The following is a 22,565-nucleotide window of genomic DNA, read 5'->3' as shown; positions in this document are numbered from 1 at the left end:
GAAGCATCTCCAGGGCCTGGTGACCCCATTCAGGGTGAAGACCCCTCAGGGACCTGCTGACAGGCGGGCAGAGGAGGAAGCAGACCCCGAGGCGAGGCTGACAAAGAGAAGGCCGCGTCCTGGATGACTTCAACTGGAAAGGGCGTCTCAGGAACACACTGGGACTGTCACGGGGACGAAGCCAGGCTTTCAAGAAGAGGCTGTTCCCCTTCCTGCGGGGACGCTGATGTGACAGCCGTGTGACAGGAAGCCCAAGCCCCAGAGAGGACACACCCTGTGGTCTGTCTGTCCGGAGGGCACCCAGTTTTCCTCCATCCTCACAGCCTGGACCGCAGGGAGGAGACGCCATGGCCCCTGCGCTCTCTGCCCTGCTCTGCCTCGGTGAGATGAGGAGGGGCAGGGGGACCCTGGTCTGGAGGGACCCCCCCCAGCCAGCCTGCTCCATCAGGGGACCCCAGGGCCCAGGAGGCTCCCGGGGTGGAGAGGCGCTGCTCAGGGCTGAGGGCACACCTCTCACAGGGCGCTCTCTTCCAGGGCTGAGTGTGGGCCTGAGGACCCAGGTGCAGGCCGGTGAGTCTGTCCCAGGGCCCAGCTCCCTCCTCTCGTGGGGACAAGGTCACCCCCAGGCTGTGGGCAGGGGGAGGGCAGCTCAGGGCTCACGGACGGACGGGGAGTCTGGGAGGTCTGGGCTGAGAGCCGGGGCATGGGGGGGACTCCTGGTGAGCCCGCCTCTGATTTCCTTCCAGGGACCCTCCCCAAACCCACCATCTGGGCTGAGCCCGGCTCTGTGGTCCCCTGGGGGAGCCCCGTGACCATCTGGTGTCGGGGGACCCTGGGGGCCCAGGAGTTCCATCTGGATAAAGAGGGAAGCCTGGTTCTCTGGGACAGACAGAAACCCCTGGAGCCCCGGGACAAGGCCAGGTTCTCCATCCAACACATGGGACAGGACCACGCAGGGAGCTATCGGTGCTACCACAGCACCCGCACTGGCTGGTCAGAGCCCAGTGACCCCCTGGAGCTGGTGGTGACAGGTGAGGGACTCTCGGGGGCTACGGGCTCTGCCCTCAGGAGGGGGTCTGCTCTCAGGGGGTGTCCCTCTCACAGCCCAGCCCTGGGCGGGGGGGGGGGGAAGGGGGAGCCCCACAGATCCAGCTGCCTCCTTCTCTCCTAGGATCCTACAGCAAACCCAGCCTCTCAGCCCTACCGAGCCCTGTGGTGATGTCGGGAGGGAACGTGACCCTCCAGTGTGGCCCCAGTCAGGGATTTAACAGATTCCTTCTGACTAAGGAAGGAGAAGACAAGTCCTCTTGGACCCTGGATGGAGAGCAACGAACTGACGGGCAGACCCAGGCCCTGCTCCCCGTGGGCCCTGTGACCCCCGGGCACAGGTGGATGTTCAAATGCTACAGCTTTTACAGGCACAACCCCCGGGTGTGGTCAGCCCCCAGCGACCCCCTGGAGCTCCTGGTCTCAGGTGAGGAATCCCATCCTCACCCCATACATTTGTGCAGACAAGACAACGTACTGGGGTCTCTGCTCCCAGGGGAGCCCCTGTGAGAGGGTGGGGAGAGGAGCGTGGGGCTCACAGGACAGACACACAGACTGAGACACGGTGAGGCCTGGGGCCAGGCTGGGAGAGGGGCATTCATGGGGGAAGCAGTCCCTACAACCCAGTGCGTGTCTTTCCCCAGGGCAGTCTGGGAAGCCCTCCCTCCTGACCCCACAGGGCCCTGTCATCACCTCTGGACAGAACCTGACCCTCCAGTGTCGCTCTGATGTCAGCTACACCAGATTCGCTCTGTCCAAGGAGGGGGGACAGGACCTCCCCCAGCGCCCTGCCCAGAGGTCCCAGGGGAGGCTTGCTCAGGCCGACTTCCCCCTGGGCCCGGTGGGCACAGTCCACGGGGGCCGGTACATTTGCTACGGTGGACACGGCCTCTCCTCCGAGTGGTCGGCCCCCAGTGAGCCCCTGGAGCTGCTGGTGGCAGGAGAAGAGCCAGCAGGTCAGTCGGGGGCCAGACTCTGCACAGGCCCCACCAGGGAGCCCCAGGGGTGATGCTGGGACCAGGGGGAGGGGTCCCAGGGAGGGACACAGACGGGGTAGGGGGAGGGGAGAGACTCGGAGAAACAGAGACAGCGCTGATGGGCCAGAGAGGCCCGCGAAGTCTCGCCAGAACCAGGCCCAGCGCCCGCACCCCCTTCCTCTCTGCAGGACGGCTCAGAGACAGACCCTCCCTCTCTGTGCGGCCGGGCCCCTCGGTGGCCCTGGGGGAGACCGTGACCCTGCTGTGTCAGTCAGGAGAGAGGACGGACACTTTCCTTCTGTTCAAGGAGGGGGCAGCCCATCGCCCCCTGCGTCTGCGCTCCCAGGACCAAGACGGGCGGTACCAGGCCGAGTTCTCCTTGAGCCCTGTGACCTCAGCCCACGGGGGCACCTACAGGTGCTACCGCTCACTCAGCACAGACCCCTACCTGCTGTCACAGCCCAGTGAGCCCCTGGCGCTCGTGGTCTCAGGTGAGGCCCAGTCTGTCCGTCAACTCAGCAGCTCCAGGCTCTGCCCTGAGAGCGCAGGACGGTGGTGGAGGAGGGGGCGCTGAGGGAGGGCCTCCTGGGGGAGGAGCCTCAGAGCCCGCGCCCCGCCCCTTCCTCCCGCACTGGGGTCCCGGAGGGGCAGGTGGGCAGTGCGAGGGTCTCGGGGAGGCCACAGGGCCGTGCAGGGCAGAGGGGAGTGAGGTGGGGACCCCGGGTCAGCCCAGGGCACCCCTTCCTGGGCTCAACCTCCCAAGATCCCATTCTCCCTGCCACAGACCCAGATCCGAACCTATGGCGTCTCGGGGCTCTGTGCTCAGGGGAGACAGCCCAGCCCAGGGCGGTGTGGGAGCCGGAAGATCTAATACCCCCTCAGGTCATCAACGGGAAACACAGGCTGCAGGGGCTCTGGGCTGCCGGGTGAAGGGCCAGGGGTCGGGGGGCCCAGGCTGGGGGAGCAGGGCTGCAGAGAGGGAAAGCGGCTCCGCCCCCGCCCCCTTCCTGACCCCCAGGGGCCTCTTGGCATCAGTTCCATCAGCTCCACCCCTCAGTGGAGTCAGACACTGCAGAGAGGGGAGCAGGCTCGTGGGGAGGTGATGGCGGGTCCGGGGCCGAGCAGGGCTGAATATGCCGCCGGTTCAGGCGCCTCTGGAGACACTGATGTGGACTCCCTCACTGTCACCACCCCCCGTGCGGGCCTCAGCTTCTCCCGGTGTAAAAGGAGAGACCCGTGCCCCAGATCTTAGATTTCCTCAGTTCTGACCTGGGTGTGACCCCACATCGGGCGAGGAGCACAGGGAGCCCCCGAGGAGGTGACTGTGGGGATCTGTGCCCTCCACTGCAGCGTGTGGGGAGGGAGGGGAGGACCCAGAGGCCCCTCCACGCAGCCCGCCCCTCCCCCCGCCCCCGCTGCGGTGGGGGAGGGGAGGGGACAAGGGAGGACCCTCAGCTCCAGGTGAGACCCTCGGACAGCCCCCTGCAGGTGAGGGCCCCAGAGCAGAAAGCTGGTTTCCTCCTGGGGGCCAGCTCAGGAGGAGCTCAGGGTGCCCACGGCCCTGGTTCCAGTCCCGGCTCTGCCACCTCCAGGCTGGGTCACCAGGGCCCCTGAGTGATCTCCCTCTCTGGGCCTCAGTCTCCTCGTCTATAAATGGGTCGGGTGGGCTGGAGATGGATGCACAGACCCCAGCACGAGTCTGCACACAGCAGGTGCCCAGTTAAATGGCACCCCTGGCTCACTCAGGCGTCTCTGGTGCCCCAGGCCTCACGTGGTACCTGAGTGCCCTCATCGGGGTCTCGGTGACCTTCGTCCTGCTGCTCCTCGTCCTCCTCTTCCTCTTCCTCCACCACCGGGGTCAGGACAGACGCAGGAAGTCACGTGAGTAGGGAACGGGGTGACTCGGACCCCTGGAGGCCTTAGGGCATCAGACAGAGGGAAACCAAGGACATGGGAACAGTCAGTTTAAAAAATGTTTTCCCACCATATGGAGGTTCCTTAAAAAGTAAAAGCAGAATTACCATATGATCCAGCAAATCCACTGCTGCCTATATGTTTCAATAAAATGAAAACTAATTTGAAAAGACACAAACATTCCAATATTCATGTAGGCAATTTACAATAGCCAAGATATGTCAGCAACCCAACTGTCCAGCAAGAAATGAACAGAGAAAATGTGGTGTGTGTGTGTGTGTGTGTATCCACAGATACATACAATGGAATATTACTCAGCCATAAAAAAGAAGGAAACTCTGCCATTTGCAACAGCACACATGAACCTAGAGAGTATTACGCTTACTGAAATAACTCAGAGGAACATAAACACTTTATGATAGCATTGGTACATACTGAATCTGGAAAATAATACAAAGGAACATATATGAAAAACAGAAACAGAGTCCTTGATACGGAAAAATAACTAATGGTTACTGGGGGCTCGGGCAGATGAGGGGTGTGGACTGAGAGACACAGACTACTGTGTATGAAATAAACAAGAAGGATATACTGGATAGCACAGGGAATGTAGCAATTATTTCATAATAACTTTAAATGGAGTATAACCTATAAAAACATTGATTCATATGTTGTATGCCTGAAACTAATATGTTACAAGTCAACGGTATTTCATTTAAAAATTTTTCCATAATCTCAAATCTGAAAATCTAGTGGAAAAAAACACCCACTGTCACCCACGTGCACTCATTTAAGCCATTCCCCTCCTTTTCAATGTCACGAACTGACACGCACCACGAGCCCAGGCTGCCTTCTCTCCTCCTGAATCCCACGTGGAGGGCGTGGGCACCACGTCCCCGGGGCCGAGCCTCTGTCCCGGGTCCCAGCCCAGGCCGAGGCTGATTTCCGACCTCCCACAGGGGCCGCAGACCCAGGGCCCGAGGACAGGGGCCCGCAGAGCAGGTAACCCCCGCCCGTACACCCCCAGAGCCCCCCACCCACAGCACCCCACCTTCTCCCCCTGACACAGTGTCTCCTCCTCAGCTCCAGCCCAGCCACAGACTCCCAGGACCAGGCCATCTGTGAGCAGGAGAGGCGGCGGCCCACGGGAGGGCACAGAGACTTCTGGAGGCAGTGGGGGGGGTGCTCAGAAGGATGGGGGACCGGGGCTGGGGACTGAAACCCCACACAGCACTTTCGGGTGCAGGGTCGGGGGGGCACAGAGACCTCTGGAGGCCGTGGGGGGGATGCTCAGAAGGGTGGGAGACTACACAGCAGCCCCCCACCCAGGCTGCAGGGCGGGGGCTCCAGCCCTGAGGCTCTCTGAACCCTACCTAGCGGTGCCCTCTGCTCTGCTGCAGATGCTGCCGTGAGCGACACACACTCTGAGGTGGGGCTACAGCTGGACCATCGGGTGAGACCCTTGCTCCCGTCTGGCCACCACAGACCTCCTGTTGCCAAACTCAGCCCAGCGCACGTGTTGCTGTGCTCACACCCCAGCTCCAGCCACGCCCACCCCACCCCTCCTTCCCGGCTCCCTGGGTCCTGATGTGACCCCACCCTCCCCTTGCCCTGTGACCTCACGGCCCCTCCTTCAGGGCGCCATGTCCTCTGGCTGACCTTATGGTGTAGGGGTGCAGCCCCAGGTCTCATGAGGATGCGTGCATCAGTGGATGGCCCACATGGCCCAGGCTCCTCTCCTTCACCCCCAGCAAAGGGTGCGGGAGAGCGGGCGCCACCCCCCAGGCCCTGCAGGTACGGCAGGCGCTCAGCTCGTGGTGAGAGGGGCCCCACGCCAACAAGCTGGCGGAGTCCCAGAATGCAAGGTGCTGATGAGGAAAGTAAATCAAGAGACGGCACTGGGCGCTTGGGGCAGGCAGACTCGGGAGGAAGGTCCTGAGGCAGGAGGGACGCGCTTTAGCAGGAAGACAGCTGTGTGCCAGGCCAGATGAGCAAGAGGTCCGGGCTCAGACAGAAACCAGGGCTGCACAAAGCTCCCAGAGGCTCCTGGGCATCAGGAGGCCCCTGGAGTTTCCACCAGGAGAGAGAGCTGACCTGACCCGAGGGCGGCGGACCCAGGAGGCACCTGTCCTGCCTCACTGCCTCCCTCCAGCACAACAGGCGGGAGGCAGGCCCCCAGGAGGGGACGGGCGCCCTGTGAGCCCCCGAGATCACTAAGGCGGGAGGCACCCCCTGTCCTCCCGGTCGGGGGGATTCCGGGAAGGATGGACAGATGCACAGCAGATGGGTGCCTCCTCTCCAGGCCCCCAGGCACCCCATCTCACACAACTTCCCCCCCGCAGTCTGCCACATCTGAAGCCCCCCAGGACGTGACCTACGCCCAGCTGAACCACTCGATCGTCAGAAGGGGGATGGCCGCACCCCCGGCTCCCCCGTCAGGGGAGCCCCCAGCAGAGCCCAGTGAGTACGCTGCTCTCGCCGTCCGCTAGCCCAGGAAGGACCCAACCCCAGGCTCCCGGGACCAGATCTCAGACCCCAGGAGGCACGGGAGCTGCCAGCAATGGACACCACCTAACCACCAGCAGCCAGTACCTGGGCTCCTAACAGACCACCAGGAGCCCCGGGGACCCTTTCGGGTCAACTGGTTCTACCCTCAGAAACAGCATCCTGGACCCCCGGTGGCCCAGTGGTTAAGAGTCTGCCAGCCAATGCACAGGACATGGGTCTGATCCACTTGCTGCCGGACAGCTGAGCCTAGGGGCGCTGTAGCTGCCGAAGCCCTGGTGCCCAGAGCTTCCTCTGAAGCTCTAGTCTTCCTCGAGAGAAGCCCGAGTGTGAGCAGTCCGTGCACAGCCAGGCAGCAGCCTCCACTCGCTGCAATCAGAGAGGGCCCACACGAAGCAGGGAAGACCCAGCACAGCCACAAATAAACAGATTACTAAAAAACTGAAAGGCATGTTTCAGTTTCCTTAAAAAAGATAATTAATATCCTCATTTTATAAAGAAGACAACAGACTCTCAATTATCAGTGATTTTGAAAAATATCAGCACATTACTCCAAACGAAGGGAGGGACAGGGAAACAACAATGACAGGGGTAGCTACCACTGAGGACAAACAAGGAGAGGAAAATCAGAAAAGCCAGAAAGCTTCGTCCCTGAGGGCGTGGATCACACTCACACATGCTAGGCACAAGGACCAAGTCAGAAAGAGAGAAGGTGTTGCTTTACCGCCATCAGGACATGACGGCAGGTCCTTCAGACTTTAGAATGGTAAAAGCTTCATCGAAGGGCACTTTTATGCTATTATAGTAGAAAATGTAGATGACACAGACCAAAAGCCTCAAAAATAAAATTTATCAAAATTATGGACATAAGGATAAACAGAAAATCTGAATTGTCCTATATGTTAAAGTGAACTCTGAGTCCAGAGAGTTTCACAGGTGAATGCATCTGAACATGCGGGCACTCATGAAACACACACACTCGTACACACACCTACCGAGCTTACACAGCTTATGCAGAGAGGGGAGAAGGAAGGAAGGGCACACTCCACAAAACATTTCACTGCACCAGAAAAACCTGAGACCAAACGGTGACATGGAAACTACAAAACGGGAAAATCTCAGGAAGCTCTTTTTCCCTGGTTTGTTTTCCTAAACAAACATTCACAAAGAGGATTCATCAGTAAATAAATGGACCACATATCACGCATATGCACCTATTTTTGTCACAATGTGTGGTTGGTTTCATCCACAAAAATCCATCAATACAATTCAAATATTAAAAGAAGAAATTTTAAAACATCATGATAACAGATCAAAAGTTTTCTGATAAAATACACCACCAATTTATAATGAAAAAGTCGTAAGTAGAAGGGAATTTCCTATCATTTATCAAAGCATCTTTTAAAACCTGCACTAGAAATCTATTTTTTATGTTTGTTTATTTATTCATTGTTGCTGTGTGGGCTTTTCTCCAGTTGCAGCGATTTGATCTCTGGTTTCTCTGCCTTTTCTAAAACCAGCTTGAACATCTGGAAGTTCACAGTTCATGTACTTTGAAGCCTGGCTTGGAGAATTTGGAGGACTACTTTACTAGCGTGTGAGATGAGTGCAACCGTGTGGTAGTTTGAGCATTCTTTGGCATTGCCTTTCTTTGGGATTGGAATGAAACTGACCTTTTCCAGTCCTGTGGCCACTGCTGAGTTTTCCAACTTTGCTGGCATATTGAGTGCAGCACTTTCACAGCATCATCTTTCATCTTTCAGAATTTGAAATAGCTCAACTGGAATTCCATCATCTCCACTAGCTTTATTCAAAGTGATGCTTCCTAAGGCCCACTTGACTTCACATTCCAGGATGTGTGGCTCTAGGTGAGTGATCACACCATTGTGATTATCTGGGTCATGAAGATCTGTTTTTGTACAGTTCTTCTGTGTATTCTTGCCACCTCTTAATATCTTCTGCTTCTGTTAGATCCATACCATTTCTGTCCTTTATTGTGCCCATCTTTGCATGAAGTGTTCCCTTGGTATCTCTCATTTTCTTGAAGAGATCTCTAGTCTTTCCCATTCTGTTGTTTTCCTCTATTTGTTTGCATTGATTGCTGAGGGAAGCTTTTTACGATTCCAGCTTGTGTTTCATCCAGTCCAGGGTTTCTCATGATGTACTCTGCATATCAGTTAATTAAGCAGGGTGACAATATACAGCCTTGACATACTCCTTTTCCTATTTGGAACCAGTCTGTTGTTCCATGTCCCAGTTCTAACTGTTGCTTCCTGACCTGCATACAGGTTCTCAAGAGACAGGTCAGATGATATGGTATTCTCATCTCTTTCAGAATTTTCCACATTTTATTGTGATCCACACAGTCAAAGGCTTTGCATAGTCAATAAAGCAGAAATAGATGGTTTTTCTGGAACTCTCTTGCTTTTCAATGATCCAGCAAAATGCTGGCAACTTGATCTCTGGTTCTCTGCCTTTTCTAAAATCAGCTTGAACATCTGGAAGTTCATGTTCACGTACTTTGAAGCCTGCTTGGAGAATTTGGAGCACTTCTTTACTAGTGTGTGAGATGACTGCAATTGTGCGGAGTTTGAGCATTCTTTGGCATTGCCTTTCTTTGGGATTGGAATGAAAACTGACCTTTTCCAGTCCTGTGGCCACTGCTGAGTTTTCCAACTTTGCTGGCATATTGAGTGCAGCACTTTCACAGCATCACTCTTTCAGGATTTGAAATAGCTGAACTGGAATTCTCATCACCTCCACTAGCTTTGTTCAAAGTGATGCTTCCTAAGGCCCACTTGACTTCACATTCCAGGATGTGTGGCTCTAGGTGAGTGATCACACCATTATGATATCTGGGTCATGAAGATCTGTTTTGTACAGTTCTTCTGTATATTCTTGCCACCTCTTAATATCTTTCTGCTTCTGTTAGGTCCATACCATTTCTGTCCTTTATTGTGCCCATCTTGCATGAATGTCCCTTGGTATCTCTAATTTTCTTAAGAGATCTCTAGTCTTTCCCATTATGTTGTTTTCCTCTATTGTTTGCATGATTGCTGAGGAAGGCTTTTTTAGCTCTCCTTGCTATTTTTGGAACTTTGCATTCAGATGGGAATATCTTTCCTTTTCTCCTTTGCTTTTCACTTCTCTTCTTTTCACAGCTATATGTAAGGCCTCCTCAGACAGCCATTTTTTGCATTTCTTTTCCATGGGGATAGTCTTGATCCCTGTTCCTGTACAAAGTCACAAACCTCAGTCCAGAATTCATCAGGCACTCTATCAGATCTAGTCCCTTAAATCTATTTCTCACTTCCACTGTATAATCATAAGGGATTTGATTTAGGTCATACCTGAATGGTCTAGTGGTTTTCCCTACTTTCTTCAATTTAAGTCTGAATTTGGTAATAAGGAGTTCATGATCTGAGCCACAGTCAGCTCCTGGTCATGTTTTTACTGACTGTATAGAGCTTCTCCATCTTTGGCTGTGAAGAATATCATCAATCTGATTTTGGTGTTGACCATCTGGTGATGTCCATGTGTAGAGTCTTCTCTTGTGTTGTTGGAAGAGGGTGTTTGCTAGACCAGTGCGTTCTCTTGGCAACACTCTATTAGCTGTTGCCCTGCTTCATTCTGTACTCCAAGGCCAAATTTGCCTGTTACTCCAGGAGTTTCTTGACTTCCTACTATTGCATTCCAGTCCCCTATAATGAAAAGGACATATTTGGGGGGTGTTAGTTCTAAAAGGTCTTGTAGGGCTTCATACAATCATTCAGCTTCTTCAGCATTACTGGTTTGGACATAGACTTGGATTACCTGTGATACTGAATGGTTTGCCTTGGAAATGAACAGAGATCATTCTGTCATTTTTGAGATTGCATCCAAGTACTGCATTTCGGACTCTCTTGTTGACCATGATGGCTACTCCATTTCTTCTAGGGATTCCTGCCCATAGTAGTAGGATATAATGGTCATCTGAGTTAAATTCACCCATTCAGTCCCTTTTAGTTCGCTGATTCCTAGAATGTCGACGTTCACTCTTGCCATCTCCTGTTTGACCACTTCCAATTTGCCTTGATTCATGGACCTAACATTCCAGGTTCCTATGCAATATTGCTCTTTACAGCATCAGTTTTGTCAATTATACCTCAGTAAAGCTGAAAAGCTTTTCTTTCATTTAATTACACCAGGCACATTGGGAGTTATTCCATTTCTCATTTTAGCACTTGCTCTCATGCTTAAAATACGTATTTACATTTTTATTTCTGAACACGTACACGTTCTCCTCCTCCTTTAGAAAAGACAAAGTTCTAACGGTACTTCACCTGAACTCTGGGTACTCATATACACGTGTGTGGGCATGCGCACGTCTCTCTCCATGCACACGTGTGGGTGTGTTTATGCGTGCAAGTGTGTGTCTGTGTACTTTTCCAAAGCTCATTTTCAGACATGCGTTCCTCTCTGTTGTATCTCACTGTCTCTCTGCCATCTCTTAGCATTCCTTTCTGTGTGAAAACCGTCAATATCCAAGAACTTGCACCTCTGGAAATGCCTTCTTTCACGCTCATTCTCTTTTTATCAAGTTGCTTGAGAACACTTCCTATTTGGAATCCAGCGTGTGACTCAAGTACTAGGAGAGGAAAACGCTTGTGAAGGTTAAGGGCCCCATGCCCCCAGAGCCCACCTCCTCTCTCAGACCTGGCGGGTTGAGGCTGAGGCACGGCCCACACCGGGAGGCTGAACCTCCTGGAAGCTGGGGATGTGCTCTGCATGAAGCTCTCACTTCTGCCCCTTGCAAGTGCTCCGACTCAGGGGAACTCCTCCTGGTTAATTCCCTGACGGCATGACTCCAGTATCCCTTAGCGCCCCCTTTTGGTAGGGGGCAGTCTGCTCCCTGTGGGCTGGTCATTCTCTTGATAATCTGCGTTTTCCACAGGAAGTAGTTTCAGGACATTCTTAGGGCCTCGGTCCAGTCGGCCTTGATTTTTTTTTTTCCAGTTGAAATTTACTTAGAATTAACTGTTTCAAATTGTATAATTCAGTGCGAAATACTTTTTAAATTTAACCTGCAGTCTCTCAGTTTACTATGAAAGGTCAAGATACAGATGTTACTTCCATTTATTTTTAAAAATATGACGTTAAGTAACCTATTTGTTGAGGTCACTGTGGCACACAGGCTCTCCGTTGCAGGGTGTGGGGTCTTTAGCTCAAGTGTGCCGTGTCTGGATCCGTGGCCGCTGATCCCGCCCAGGCCCCTAAGTATGAGCACCGAGTCTCAGTCAGGAGCCCAGCAGGGCGGCCCTCAGGTGTCACGTGCACACACATGAGTCCCAGCCCTTCGCAGGTCGGTTCTCCTCAGTAAAGGAGGTTCTGTTACTTGCTTCCTCAGCCGTTGCTCTCTGTCGTGAGCGTCTTCCCGTCTGACACTTAGGACAGATACCACACTGGCCCTCAGCACAGGCCCGCCTCTCCTGAATCTCCCTGTCTGCACTCTGTGCTGCACTCTGGACCATTTCCTCAATGCTATACTCCAACTTCATACGTGGCCGCTCAGCTGTCTTCTTGGCTGCATCACTTTTTAATGTGTTGAATCTACTGTATTGTTCATGTTGAAAATTTTCACCTCTTTTCAGTGGTGAAAATTTTGTAGTTCTTCTACAAAATAATCCATGTGCTTGCCTCCCTTTATTTTTCTGTGACCATGGTTCCCTCTATATGTCCACATGAGTGGAAACCTTCCTCTGACCTCGAGATGATCCCCACCCCCTACACAGCCTACCTCCTGTACTTTGCTGTGGTTCCCCTCCATTTGGGGAACTTTCTTTTTGCTCTTGTCTGTGGCTATGTGTTTCAGAAACACTCTCCAAGCACGTCTCAGCGTTAGGAGCAGAGGAGGCTCCGGGTGGGCACCACACTCACCCTCTTCGTGCAGTCTCAGCCTGCCTGCCCTTCACGTCCACCCTCTCCTGTGATCACCTTGTCTGCAAATTGACCATGATGACGGTAGCAAGAGCCCACAGCCCCTCTGAGGGCTGGGGTCGGGACAAAAGGCAGAGGAGGAACCTCAGGCACCGAGAAAGGGCACCGCCGCCCCAGGTCACATGAGCAGCGGGCACACGTTTACAGGAGCATCTGTTCTCCAACAGAGTAAAATCTCTGACCACGATCAATACTCCCTAAAGCTTGCAGGCAATGACAAGCCCGGGAGGAGACTGTGCCCAAGGACCCCGGGGCCCCGAGGAGGCAGGAAGCACCCAGGGGCTTGTTCCCAGGAAGGCGGGCTGGACAGTGATGCGATACAGAGAGACGCCCTGAAGGGGGCTGTGACGGGGGAGCCCACACTCCGGGGCAGGGGAGGAGTCAATTTTCTTCCTTATTCCCTGAGCATCTCCTCTGGGCTCTCGGCCACATGGACTCCACTGAGCCCAGGGAGATAAAGAGCAGACTTGTGGACACAGAGGGGAGGGAGAGGGTGAGACGAGTGGAGAGAGTAGCATGGAAACGCGCACACCAGCACGTGTTAAACAGACCACGGGGGAATGTGCTGTGTGACTCAGGGAGCTCACACAGGGGCTCTGTGACAACCTAGAGGGGAGGGAGGTTCTAGAGGGAGGGCATGTGACACACACGGCCGATCCATGTTGATGTATGAATGAAACCAGCACCATATTGTAAAGTAACGATCCTCCAATTAAAAAAAAAAAAATGTGTCTCTGGGGATCAGAGTCTCGTGAGCATCAGGGGCTGGCATTCTCTCCAAAGCATCTCCAGGGCCTGGTGACCCCATTCACGGTGAGGACCCCACAGGGACCTGCTGACAGGCGGGCAGAGGATCAAGCAGACCCCGAGGCGAGGCTCGCAAAGAGAAGGCCACGTCCTGGATGATTTCAATTGGAAGGGGCGTCTCAGGAACACACTGGGACTGTCATGGAGATGATGCCAGGCTTTTAAGAAGATGCTGTTCACCTTCCTGTAGGGACGCTGATGTGACAGCAGCGTGACAGGAAGCACCAGCCTCTGAGAGGACACACGCTGTGGTCCATCTGTCCGGAGGACACCCAGGCCTCCTCCACGCTCACAGCCTGGACCGCAGGGAGGAGACGCCATGGCCCCCGCACTCCCCGCCCTGCTCTGCCTTGGTGAGATGGGAGGGGCAGGGGGAGCCCAGGTCTGGAGGGAACCCCCAGCCAACCTGCTCCATCAGGGGACCCCAGGGCCCAGGAGACTCGCGGAGTGGAGAGGCGCTGCTCAGAGCTGAGGGCACACCTCTCACAGGGCGCTCTCTTCCAGGGCTGAGTGTGGGCCTGAGGACCCAGGTGCAGGCCGGTGAGTCTGTCCCAGGGCCCAGCTCCCTCCTCTTGTGGGGACAAGGGTCACTCCCAGGCTGCGGGGAGGGGAAGGGAAGTTCAGGGTTCACAGACAGATGGGAAGTCTGGAGGTCTGGGCTGAGAATTGGGCCTGGGGGGCGCCTGGTGAGCCTGCCTCTGATTTCCTTCCAGGGACCCTCCCCAAACCTACCATCTGGGCTGAGCCGGGCTCTGTGGTCCTCTGGGGGAGCCCCATGACCATCTGGTGCTGGGGGACTCTGGGGGCCCAGGAGTTCCATCTGGATAAAGAGGGAAGCCCGGTTCTCTGGGACAGACAGAAACCCCTGGAGCCCCTGGACAAGGCCAAGTTCTCCATCCAACACATGGGAGAGGACCACGCAGGGAGCTATCGGTGCTACCACAGCACCCCCACTGGCTGGTCAGAGCCCAGTGACCCCCTGGAGCTGGTGGTGACAGGTGAGGGACACTCGGGGGCCTCGGGCTCTGCCCTCGGGAGGGGGTCTGCTCTCAGGGGCTGTCCCTCTCACAGTTCAGCCCTGGGCGGGAGGGGGGAGCCCCACAGAACCAGCTGCCTCCTTCTCTCCTAGGATCCTACAGCAAACCCAGCCTCTCAGCCCTGCCGAGCCCTGTGGTGACCTCAGGAGGGAACGTGATCCTCCAATGTGGCTCCCGTCAGGGATTTAACAGATTCCTTCTGACGAAGGAAGGAGAAGACAAGTCCTCTTGGACCCTTGATGGAGAGCAACGGCCTGACGGGCAGACTCAGGCCCTGTTCCCCATTGGCCCTGTGACTCCCGGGCACAGGTGGACGTTCAGATGCTACGGCTTTTACAGGGACACCCCCAGGGTGTGGTCGGCCCCAGCGACCCCCTGGAGTTCCTGGTCTCAGGTGAGGAAGTCCTGTCCTGACCCCATACAATTGTGCAGGCAAGACAACGTACTGGGGTCTCTGCTCCCAGGGGAGCCCCTGTGAGAGGGTGGGGAGACGAGCAGGGGGCTCACAGGACAGACACACAGACTGAGACACGACGAGGCTTGAGTCCGGTTTGGGAAAGGGCAGTCCACGGGGGAAGCGGTCGCAACAGCCCAGCGCGTGTCTCTCCCCAGGGCAGTCTGGGAAGCCCTCCCTCCTGACCCCGCAGGGCCCTGTCATCACCTCTGGACAGAACCTGACCCTCCAGTGTCACTCTGATGTCAGCTACACCAGATTCGCTCTGTCCGAGGAGGGGGGACAGGACCTCCCCCAGCGCCCTGCCCAGAGGCCCCAGGGGGGGCTCTCTCAGGCCGACTTCCCCCTGGGCCCGGTGGGCACCATCCACAGGGGCCAGTACAGATGCTACGGTGGACACGGCCTCTCCTCCGAGTGGTCGGCCCCCAGTGAGACCCTGGAGCTGCTGGTGGCAGGTGAGGAGCCAGCGGGTCAGTCGGGGACCAGACTCTGCACAGGCCCCACTGGGGAGCCCCAGGGGAGATGCTGGGACCAGGGGGAGTGGTCTCAGGGAGGAGACAGACAGGGTCAGGGTGGAGCGAGACTCAGAGAAACAGAGACAGTGCTGAGGGGCCAGAGAGGCCCGCGGAGTCTCGCTCAGAACCAGGCCCGGCACCCGCACCCCCTTCCTCTCTGCAGGACGGCTCAGAGACAGATCCTCCCTCTCTGTGAGACCAGGGCCCTCGGTGGCCCCGGGGGAGACCGTGACCCTGCTGTGTCAGTCAGGAGAGAGGACGGACACTTTCCTTCTGTCCAAGGAGGGGGAAGCCGATCGCCCCCTGCGTCTGCGCTCCCAGGACCAAGACGGTCGGTACCAGGCCGAGTTCTCCTTGAGCCCTGTGACCTCAGCCCACGGGGGCACCTACAGGTGCTACGGCTCACTCAGCACAGACCCCTACCTGCTGTCACAGCCCAGTGAGCCCCTGGTGCTCGTGGTCTCAGGTGAGGCAAGGTCTGTCCGTCTCACTCAGCAGCTCGGGGCTCTGCCCTGGGAGCCCAGTGCGGTGGTGGAGGAGGGGGCGTTGAGGGAGGGGCCCCCTGAGGGATGGGCCTCGGAGCCTGCGCCCCGCCCCTTCCTCCCGCACTGGGGTCCCGGAAGGGCAGGTGGGCAGTGCGAGGGTCTCGCGGAGGCCACAGGGCCATGCAGGGCAGAGGGGAGTGAGGTGGGGACCCCAGGTCGGCCCGGTGCACTCCTTCCTGGGCTCAACCTCCCAAGGTCCCATTCTCCCAGCCACACCCCAGATTCGAACCTATGGAGTCTCGGGGCTCTATGCTCAGGGGAGACAGCCCAGCCCAGGGCAGTGTGGGAGCCGGAAGATCTAATACCCCCTCAGGTCATCAACGGGAAACACAGGCTTCAGGGGCTCTGAGCTGCTGGGTGAAGGGGCAGGGGTCCGGGGGCCCAGGCAGGGGGAGCACGGCTGCGGAGGGGGAAAGCGGCCCCGCCCCTACCCTCTTCCTGACCCCCAGGGGCCTCCAGGCATCAGTTCCATCAGCTCCACCCCTCAGTGGAGTCAGAAACTGCAGAAAGGGGAGCAGGCTCTTGGGGACGTGGTGGCGGTTCTGGGGAGGAGCAGGGCTGAGTTATGCCCCCGGTTCAGGCGCCTCTGGAGACACTGATGTGGACTCCCTCACCGTCACGACACCCCCGTGCGGGCCTCAGCTTCTCCCAGTGTAAAAGGAGAGACCCGTGCCCCAGATCTTAGATTTCCTCAGTTCTGACCTGGGTGTAACTCCGCATCGGACGAGGAGCACAGGGAGCCCCCGAGGAGCTGACTGTGGGGATCTGTGCACTCCACTGCAGCGTGTGGGGAGGGAGGGGAGGACACAGAGGCCACTCCTTGCAGCCTGCCCCTCCCCCCGCCCCCGCTGCGGTGGGGGAGGGGAGGGGACAAGGGAGGACCCTCAGCTCCAGGTGAGACCCTTGGACAGCCCCCTGCAGGTGAGGGGCCCCCAGAGTAGAAAGCTGGTGTCCTCCTGGGGGCCAGCTCAGGAGGAGCTCAGGGTGCCCACGGCCCTGGTTCCAGTCCCGGCTCTGCCACCTCCAGGCTGGGTCACCAGGGCCCGTGATCTCCCTCTCTGGGCCTCAGTCTCCTCGTCTATAAATGGGTGGGATGGGCTGGAGATGGACGCACAGACCCCAGCACGAGTCTGCACACAGCAGGTGCCCAGTTAAACGGCACCCCTGGCTCACTCAGGCATCTCTGATGCCCCAGGCCTCACGTGGTACCTGAGTGTCCTCATCGGGGTCTCGGTGACCTTCGTCCTGCTGCTCCTCGTCCTCCTCTTCCTCTTCCTCCGACACCGGGGTCAGGACAGACGCAGGAAGTTGCGTGAGTAGGGAACGGGGTGACTCGGACCCCTGGAGGCCTTAGGGCATCAGAAAGAGGGAAAACAAGGACATGGGAACAGTCAGCTTAAAAATTTTTTTCCCACCATGTGGAGGTTCCTTAAAAACGAAAAGCAGAATTATCATATGATCCAGCAAATCCACTGCTGGGTATATGTTTCAATAAAATGAAAACACTAATTTGAAAAGATACAAACATTCCAATATTCATGTAGCCAATTTACAATAGCCAAGATATGTGACCAACCCAACTGTCCAGCAACAGATGAATGAACAGAGAAAATGTGGTGTGTGTTGCCGAGGACCAGCCCCGGCTGATCCAGGGTATTCGAAGGGGAGACGGCGTCAGCGACTATTTATATGCTAATTAGAGATATAGAGAACAATAGAATGAGGATAGCTCAGTAGGAAAATTCAGTGGAGAAAAGAAGCTGAGTAGCTTGGTTTACGCGGGAGACCAATAAAACTTCAAGACAAGAAGTTTGCACCACTTACGTAGGCCGCAGGCGCCCTCTCGAATAGCGGAAGGTGCCTCACCCTAGACACCTTCTCGAGTGGGTCTTAGAAGCCCAGGCATAATTAGTAAGCGTGGTGGGTTCCGCGCTCCAGATGGAGACTCAGCTGGAAGTTAAAGGGAAGAATGACATGGGGAGACCAAGCGCTGGTGAACAAGGCCCGTAGCTTTATTTTTAACAGGGGCTTTTATACCCTAAGTTACACATAGAGGATAATAGGGGATGCAAAGTCAGCAGTCTTTGATTCTTATCAAAAACCAAGGTTTCTTTCCTGCAAATTTATCGTATACAAATGGTTTAGGTGATTTACATCATCTTCTGGCCAGAAGGCCTACTAACATTTTATGACTCTTGACAAGGACTTATCAACAAAGACTTATTTTCTCTAAGAGTAATTATTTTAAGGTTTGGCACCATCTTCCAAAGATAAAATTGCATTCCTATAGGGCGGATGTGTAATGGGTTTACAACAAAGAAAGAATTTATTACCTTAAGGGTCTAAAGTTACTAACACCAAGGCCACTACTTATTTTTTCTACATACCCACTATTAATTGATACATATTCAAGGATACAATTCAGGGGATGTGAAAACTTGGCAACAAGCATTGACTCATCAATGAAATCCTTTACTAGTTTATTCTGACAGTTTCTAACTCTCTGAGAGGCTCTAAGCTATTTGAATATCTTAAGCTTCCCATGCCTCTCGAGGCTGGGAGACTGTAAACAATCGTATGCATAGCTGCAGGAGTCCGGGTAAACTTGTCAGGCGAGTTAGAGAGCCATCAGAAGGGTTTGGATTTAAACACTCCTAATTGCCCAGGAACTTTATTAATTGGAGTTGTAAGTTAACTCTTTGACAGAGAGAGAGAGATGGTGGTAGGGGACAGCCCCCAGTAAAGTCAGAGGTGAGAGCACAAAGCAATAAAGTAGGCAGACTCTGGTTTTTTGGGGGAAAATGCTCGAGAATATCCGGGGGGACTCCTGACGCTCGATCCCGCCTTTGCGTATGCCGAGCCTCCTTCCTCATGACCTTTGTCATGAGCAGAATGCCTCACCGGCTCCCCGCAGTGTGTGTGTGTGTGTGTGTGTGTGTGTATGCCCACATATACATACAATGGAATATTACTCAGCCATAAAAAAGAAGGAAACTCTGCCATTTGCAACAGCATACATGAACCTAGAGAGTATTACGCTTACTGAAATAACTCGGAGGAACATAAGCGCTTTATGATAGCATTGGTACATACTGAATCTGGAAAATAATACAAAGGAACATATATGAAAAACAGAAACAGAGTCCTTGATACAGAAAAATAACTAATGGTTACCGGGGGGTTGGGCAGATGAGGGGTGTGGACTAGAGACACAGACTACTGTGTATGAAATAAGCAAGAAGGATATACTGGATAGCACAGGGAATGTAGCAATTATTTCGTAATAACTTTAAATGGAGTATAACCTATAAAAACATTGAATCATATGTTGTATGCCTGAAACTAATATATTACAAATCAACGATATTTCATTTAAAAATTTTTCCAGAATCTCAAATCTGAAAATCCAGTGGAAAGAAACACCCACTGTCAGCCCACATGCACTCATTTAAGCCATTCCCCTCCTTCTCAATGTCACGAACTGACATGCACCACGAACCCAGGCTGCCTTCTCTCCTCCTGAATCCCACGTGGAGGGCGGGGGCACCATGTCCCCGGGGCCGAGCCTCTGTCCCGAGACCCAGCCCAGGCTGAGGCTGATTTCCAACCTCCGACAGGGGCGGCAGACCCAGGGCCTGAGGACAGGGGCCCGCAGAGCAGGTAACTCCCGCCCCAACACCCCCAGAGCCCCACCCACACCACCCCACCTTCTCCCCCTGACACAGTGTCTCCTCCTCAGCTCCAGCCCAGCCACAGGCGCCCAGGACCAGGCCATCTGTGAGCAGGAGAGGCAGCGGCCCGCGGGGGGGCACAGAGACTTCTAGAGACAGTGGGGGGAGACACTCAGAAGGGTGGGGAACCGGGGCTGAGGACTGAAACCCCACACAGCACTTTCGGGTGCAGGGTGGGGGGCACAGAGACCTCTGGAGGCCGTGGGGGGGATGCTCAGAAGGGTGGGAGACTACACAGCACCTCCCCCCCCAGGGTGCAGGGCGGGGGCTCCAGCCCTGAGGCTCTCCGAACCCTACCTAGCGGTGCCCCCTGCTCTGCTGCAGATGCTGCCGTGAGCGACACACACTCTGAGGTGGGGCTGCAGCTGGACCATCGGGTGAGACCCTTGCTCCCGTCTGGCCACCACAGACCTCCTTTTGCCAAACTCAGCCCAGCGCACGCGTTGCTGTGCTCACACCCCAGCTCCAGCCACGCCCACCCCACCCCTCCTTCCCGGCTCCCTGGGTCCTGATGTGACCCCACCCTCCCCTTGCCCTGTGACCTCATGGCCCGTCCTTCAGGGCGCTATGTCCTCTGGCTGACCTTCTGGTGTGGGTGTGCAGCCCCAGGTTTCATGAGGACGCATGCATCAGTGGATGGCCCACATGGCCCAGGCCCCCCTATGTCACCCCCCAGCAAAGGGCGCAGGAGAGCGGGCGCCACCCCCCAGGCCCTGCAGGTACGGCAGGCGCTCAGCTCGTGGTGAGAGGGGCCCCACGCCAACAAGCTGGCGGAGTCCCAGAATGCAAGGTGCTGACGAGGAAAGTAAATCAAGAGACGGGACTGGGCGCTCGGGGCAGGCAGACTCGGGAGGAAGGTCCTGAGGCAGGAGGGACGCGCTTTAGCAGGAAGACGGCCGTGTGCCGGGCCAGATGAGCAAGAGGTCCGGGCTCAGACAGAAACCAGGGCTGCACAAAGCACCCCGAGGCTCCCGGGTGACAGGAGGCCCCTGGAGCTTCCATCAGGAGAGAGAGCTGACCTGACCCGAGGGCGGCGGACCCAGAAGGCGCCTGTCCTGCCTCACTGCCTCCCTCCAGCACAACAGGCAGGAGGCAGGCCCCCAGGAGGGGATGGGCGCCCTGTGAGCCCCCGAGATCACGAAGGTGGGAGGCACCCCCTGTCCTCCCGGTCGGGGGGATTCCGGGAAGGATGGACAGATGCACAGCAGATGGGTCCCTCCTCTCCGGGGCCCCAGGCGCTCCATCTCACACACCTTCCCCCCCGCAGGCTGCCACATCTGAAGCCCCCCAGGACGTGACCTACGCCCAGCTGAACCACTCGATCGTCAGAAGGGGGATGGCCGCACCCCCGGCTCCCCCGTCAGGGGAGCCCCCAGCAGAGCCCAGTGAGTACGCTGCTCTCGCCGTTCGCTAGCCCAGGAAGGACCCGACCCCAGGCTCCCGGGACAGATCTCAGACCCCAGGAGGCACGGGAGCTGCCAGCAATGGACACCACCTAACCACCAGCAGCCAGTACCTGGGCTCCTAACAGACCACCAAGAGCCCCAGGGACCCTTTCGGGTCAACTGGTTCTACCCTCAGAAACAGCATCCTGGACCCCCGGTGGCCCAGCGGTTAAGAGTCTGCCAACCAATGCATGGGACATGGGTCTGATCCACTTGCTGCCGGACAGCTGAGCCTAGGGGCGCTGCAGCTGCCGAAGCCCTGGTGCCCAGAGCTTCCTCTGAAGCTCTGGTGTTCCTCGAGAGAAGCCCGAGTGTGAGCAGTCCGTGCACAGCCAGGCAGCAGCCTCCACTCGCTGCAACCAGAGAGAGCCCACACGAAGCAGGGAAGACCCAGCACAGCCACAAATAAACAGATTACTAAAACACTGAAAGGCATGTTTCAGTTTCCTGAAAAAAGATGATTAATATCCTCATTTTATAAAGAAGGCAACAGACTCTCAATTATCAGTGATTTTGAAAAAGATCAGCACATTACTCCAAACGAAGGGAGGAAGAGGGAAACAACAATGACAAGGGTAGCTACCACTGAGGACAAACAAGGAGAGGAAAATCAGAAAAGCCAGAAAGCTTCGTCCCTGAGGGCGTGGACCACACTCACACATGCTAGGCACAAGGACCAAGTCAGAAAGAGAGAAGGTGTTGCTTTACCGCCATCAGGACACGACGGCAGGTCCTTCAGACTTTAGAAAGGTAAAAGCTTCATCGAAGGGCACTTTTATGCTATTATAGTAGAAAATGTAGATGACACAGACCAAAAGCCTCAAAAATAAAATTTATCAAAATTATGGACATAAGGATAAACAGAAAATCTGAATTGTCCTATATGTTAAAGTGAACTCTGAGTCCAGAGAGTTTCACAGGTGAATGCATCTGAACATGCGGGCACTCATGAAACACACACACTCGTACACACACCTACCGAGCTTACACAGCTTATGCAGAGAGGGGAGAAGGAAGGAAGGGCACACTCCACAAAACATTTCACTGCACCAGAAAAACCTGAGACCAAACGGTGACATGGAAACTACAAAACGGGAAAATCTCAGGAAGCTCTTTTTCCCTGGTTTGTTTTCCTAAACAAACATTCACAAAGAGGATTCATCAGTAAATAAAATGGACCACATATCACGCATATGCACCTATTTTTGTCAACAATGTGTGGTTGGTTTCATCCACAAAAATCCATCAATACAATTCAAATATTAAAAGAAGAAATTTTAAAACATCATGATAACAGATCAAAAGTTTTCTGATAAAATACACCACCAATTTATAATGAAAAAGTCGTAAGTAGAAGGGAATTTCCTATCATTTATCAAAGCATCTTTTAAAACCTGCACTAGAAATCTATTTTTTATGTTTGTTTATTTATTCATTGTTGCTGTGTGGGCTTTTCTCCAGTTGCAGCGATTTGATCTCTGGTTTCTCTGCCTTTTCTAAAACCAGCTTGAACATCTGGAAGTTCACAGTTCATGTACTTTGAAGCCTGGCTTGGAGAATTTGGAGGACTACTTTACTAGCGTGTGAGATGAGTGCAATTGTGCGGTAGTTT

General features: G+C 55.0%; 2 protein-coding genes across 5 annotated transcripts; both read left to right on the top strand.

Moving 5' to 3' along the window:
- The first annotated feature begins 211 nt into the window (after positions 1 to 211).
- LOC113888885 (leukocyte immunoglobulin-like receptor subfamily B member 3) lies at positions 212 to 22,145 on the top strand. 4 transcript variants are annotated; one of them, XM_027535852.1, is made up of 11 exons: positions 212 to 381; positions 535 to 570; positions 747 to 1,031; positions 1,172 to 1,474; positions 1,692 to 2,003; positions 2,213 to 2,515; positions 3,789 to 3,905; positions 19,395 to 19,437; positions 19,517 to 19,554; positions 19,833 to 19,885; positions 20,776 to 22,145. In XM_027535852.1, the coding sequence occupies exons 1-11, from the start codon at positions 348 to 350 to the stop codon at positions 20,920 to 20,922; spliced, it is 1,671 nt and encodes a 556-aa protein (XP_027391653.1). In that variant the 5' UTR covers positions 212 to 347; the 3' UTR covers positions 20,923 to 22,145. The 4 variants fall into 4 exon arrangements, with proteins under 4 accessions (XP_027391653.1, XP_027391652.1, XP_027391651.1 ...); XM_027535851.1 differs by lacking the exon at positions 3,789 to 3,905 and adding an exon at positions 16,973 to 17,089 and having other exon boundaries at positions 214 to 381; XM_027535850.1 differs by lacking the exons at positions 19,395 to 19,437; positions 19,517 to 19,554; positions 19,833 to 19,885; positions 20,776 to 22,145 and adding exons at positions 4,898 to 4,940; positions 5,022 to 5,059; positions 5,339 to 5,391; positions 6,281 to 6,890 and having other exon boundaries at positions 231 to 381.
- LOC113888892 (leukocyte immunoglobulin-like receptor subfamily A member 5) lies at positions 13,492 to 14,677 on the top strand. The gene is given in 5 exon segments (XM_027535859.1): positions 13,492 to 13,579; positions 13,731 to 13,766; positions 13,940 to 14,224; positions 14,356 to 14,622; positions 14,625 to 14,677. Coding segments are annotated over 5 exon segments (675 nt in total). The 5' UTR covers positions 13,492 to 13,545.
- Positions 22,146 to 22,565: the final 420 nt, after the last annotated feature.

The sequence above is a fragment of the Bos indicus x Bos taurus genome, unplaced genomic scaffold (genome assembly GCF_003369695.1).
Source record: "Bos indicus x Bos taurus breed Angus x Brahman F1 hybrid unplaced genomic scaffold, Bos_hybrid_MaternalHap_v2.0 tig00002862_arrow_arrow_obj, whole genome shotgun sequence".
In the NCBI taxonomy this organism is placed as follows: domain Eukaryota; kingdom Metazoa; phylum Chordata; class Mammalia; order Artiodactyla; family Bovidae; genus Bos; species Bos indicus x Bos taurus.
Note: the sequence above shows the minus strand (reverse complement) of the source record. Positions and strands in the feature narration are given on the sequence as shown.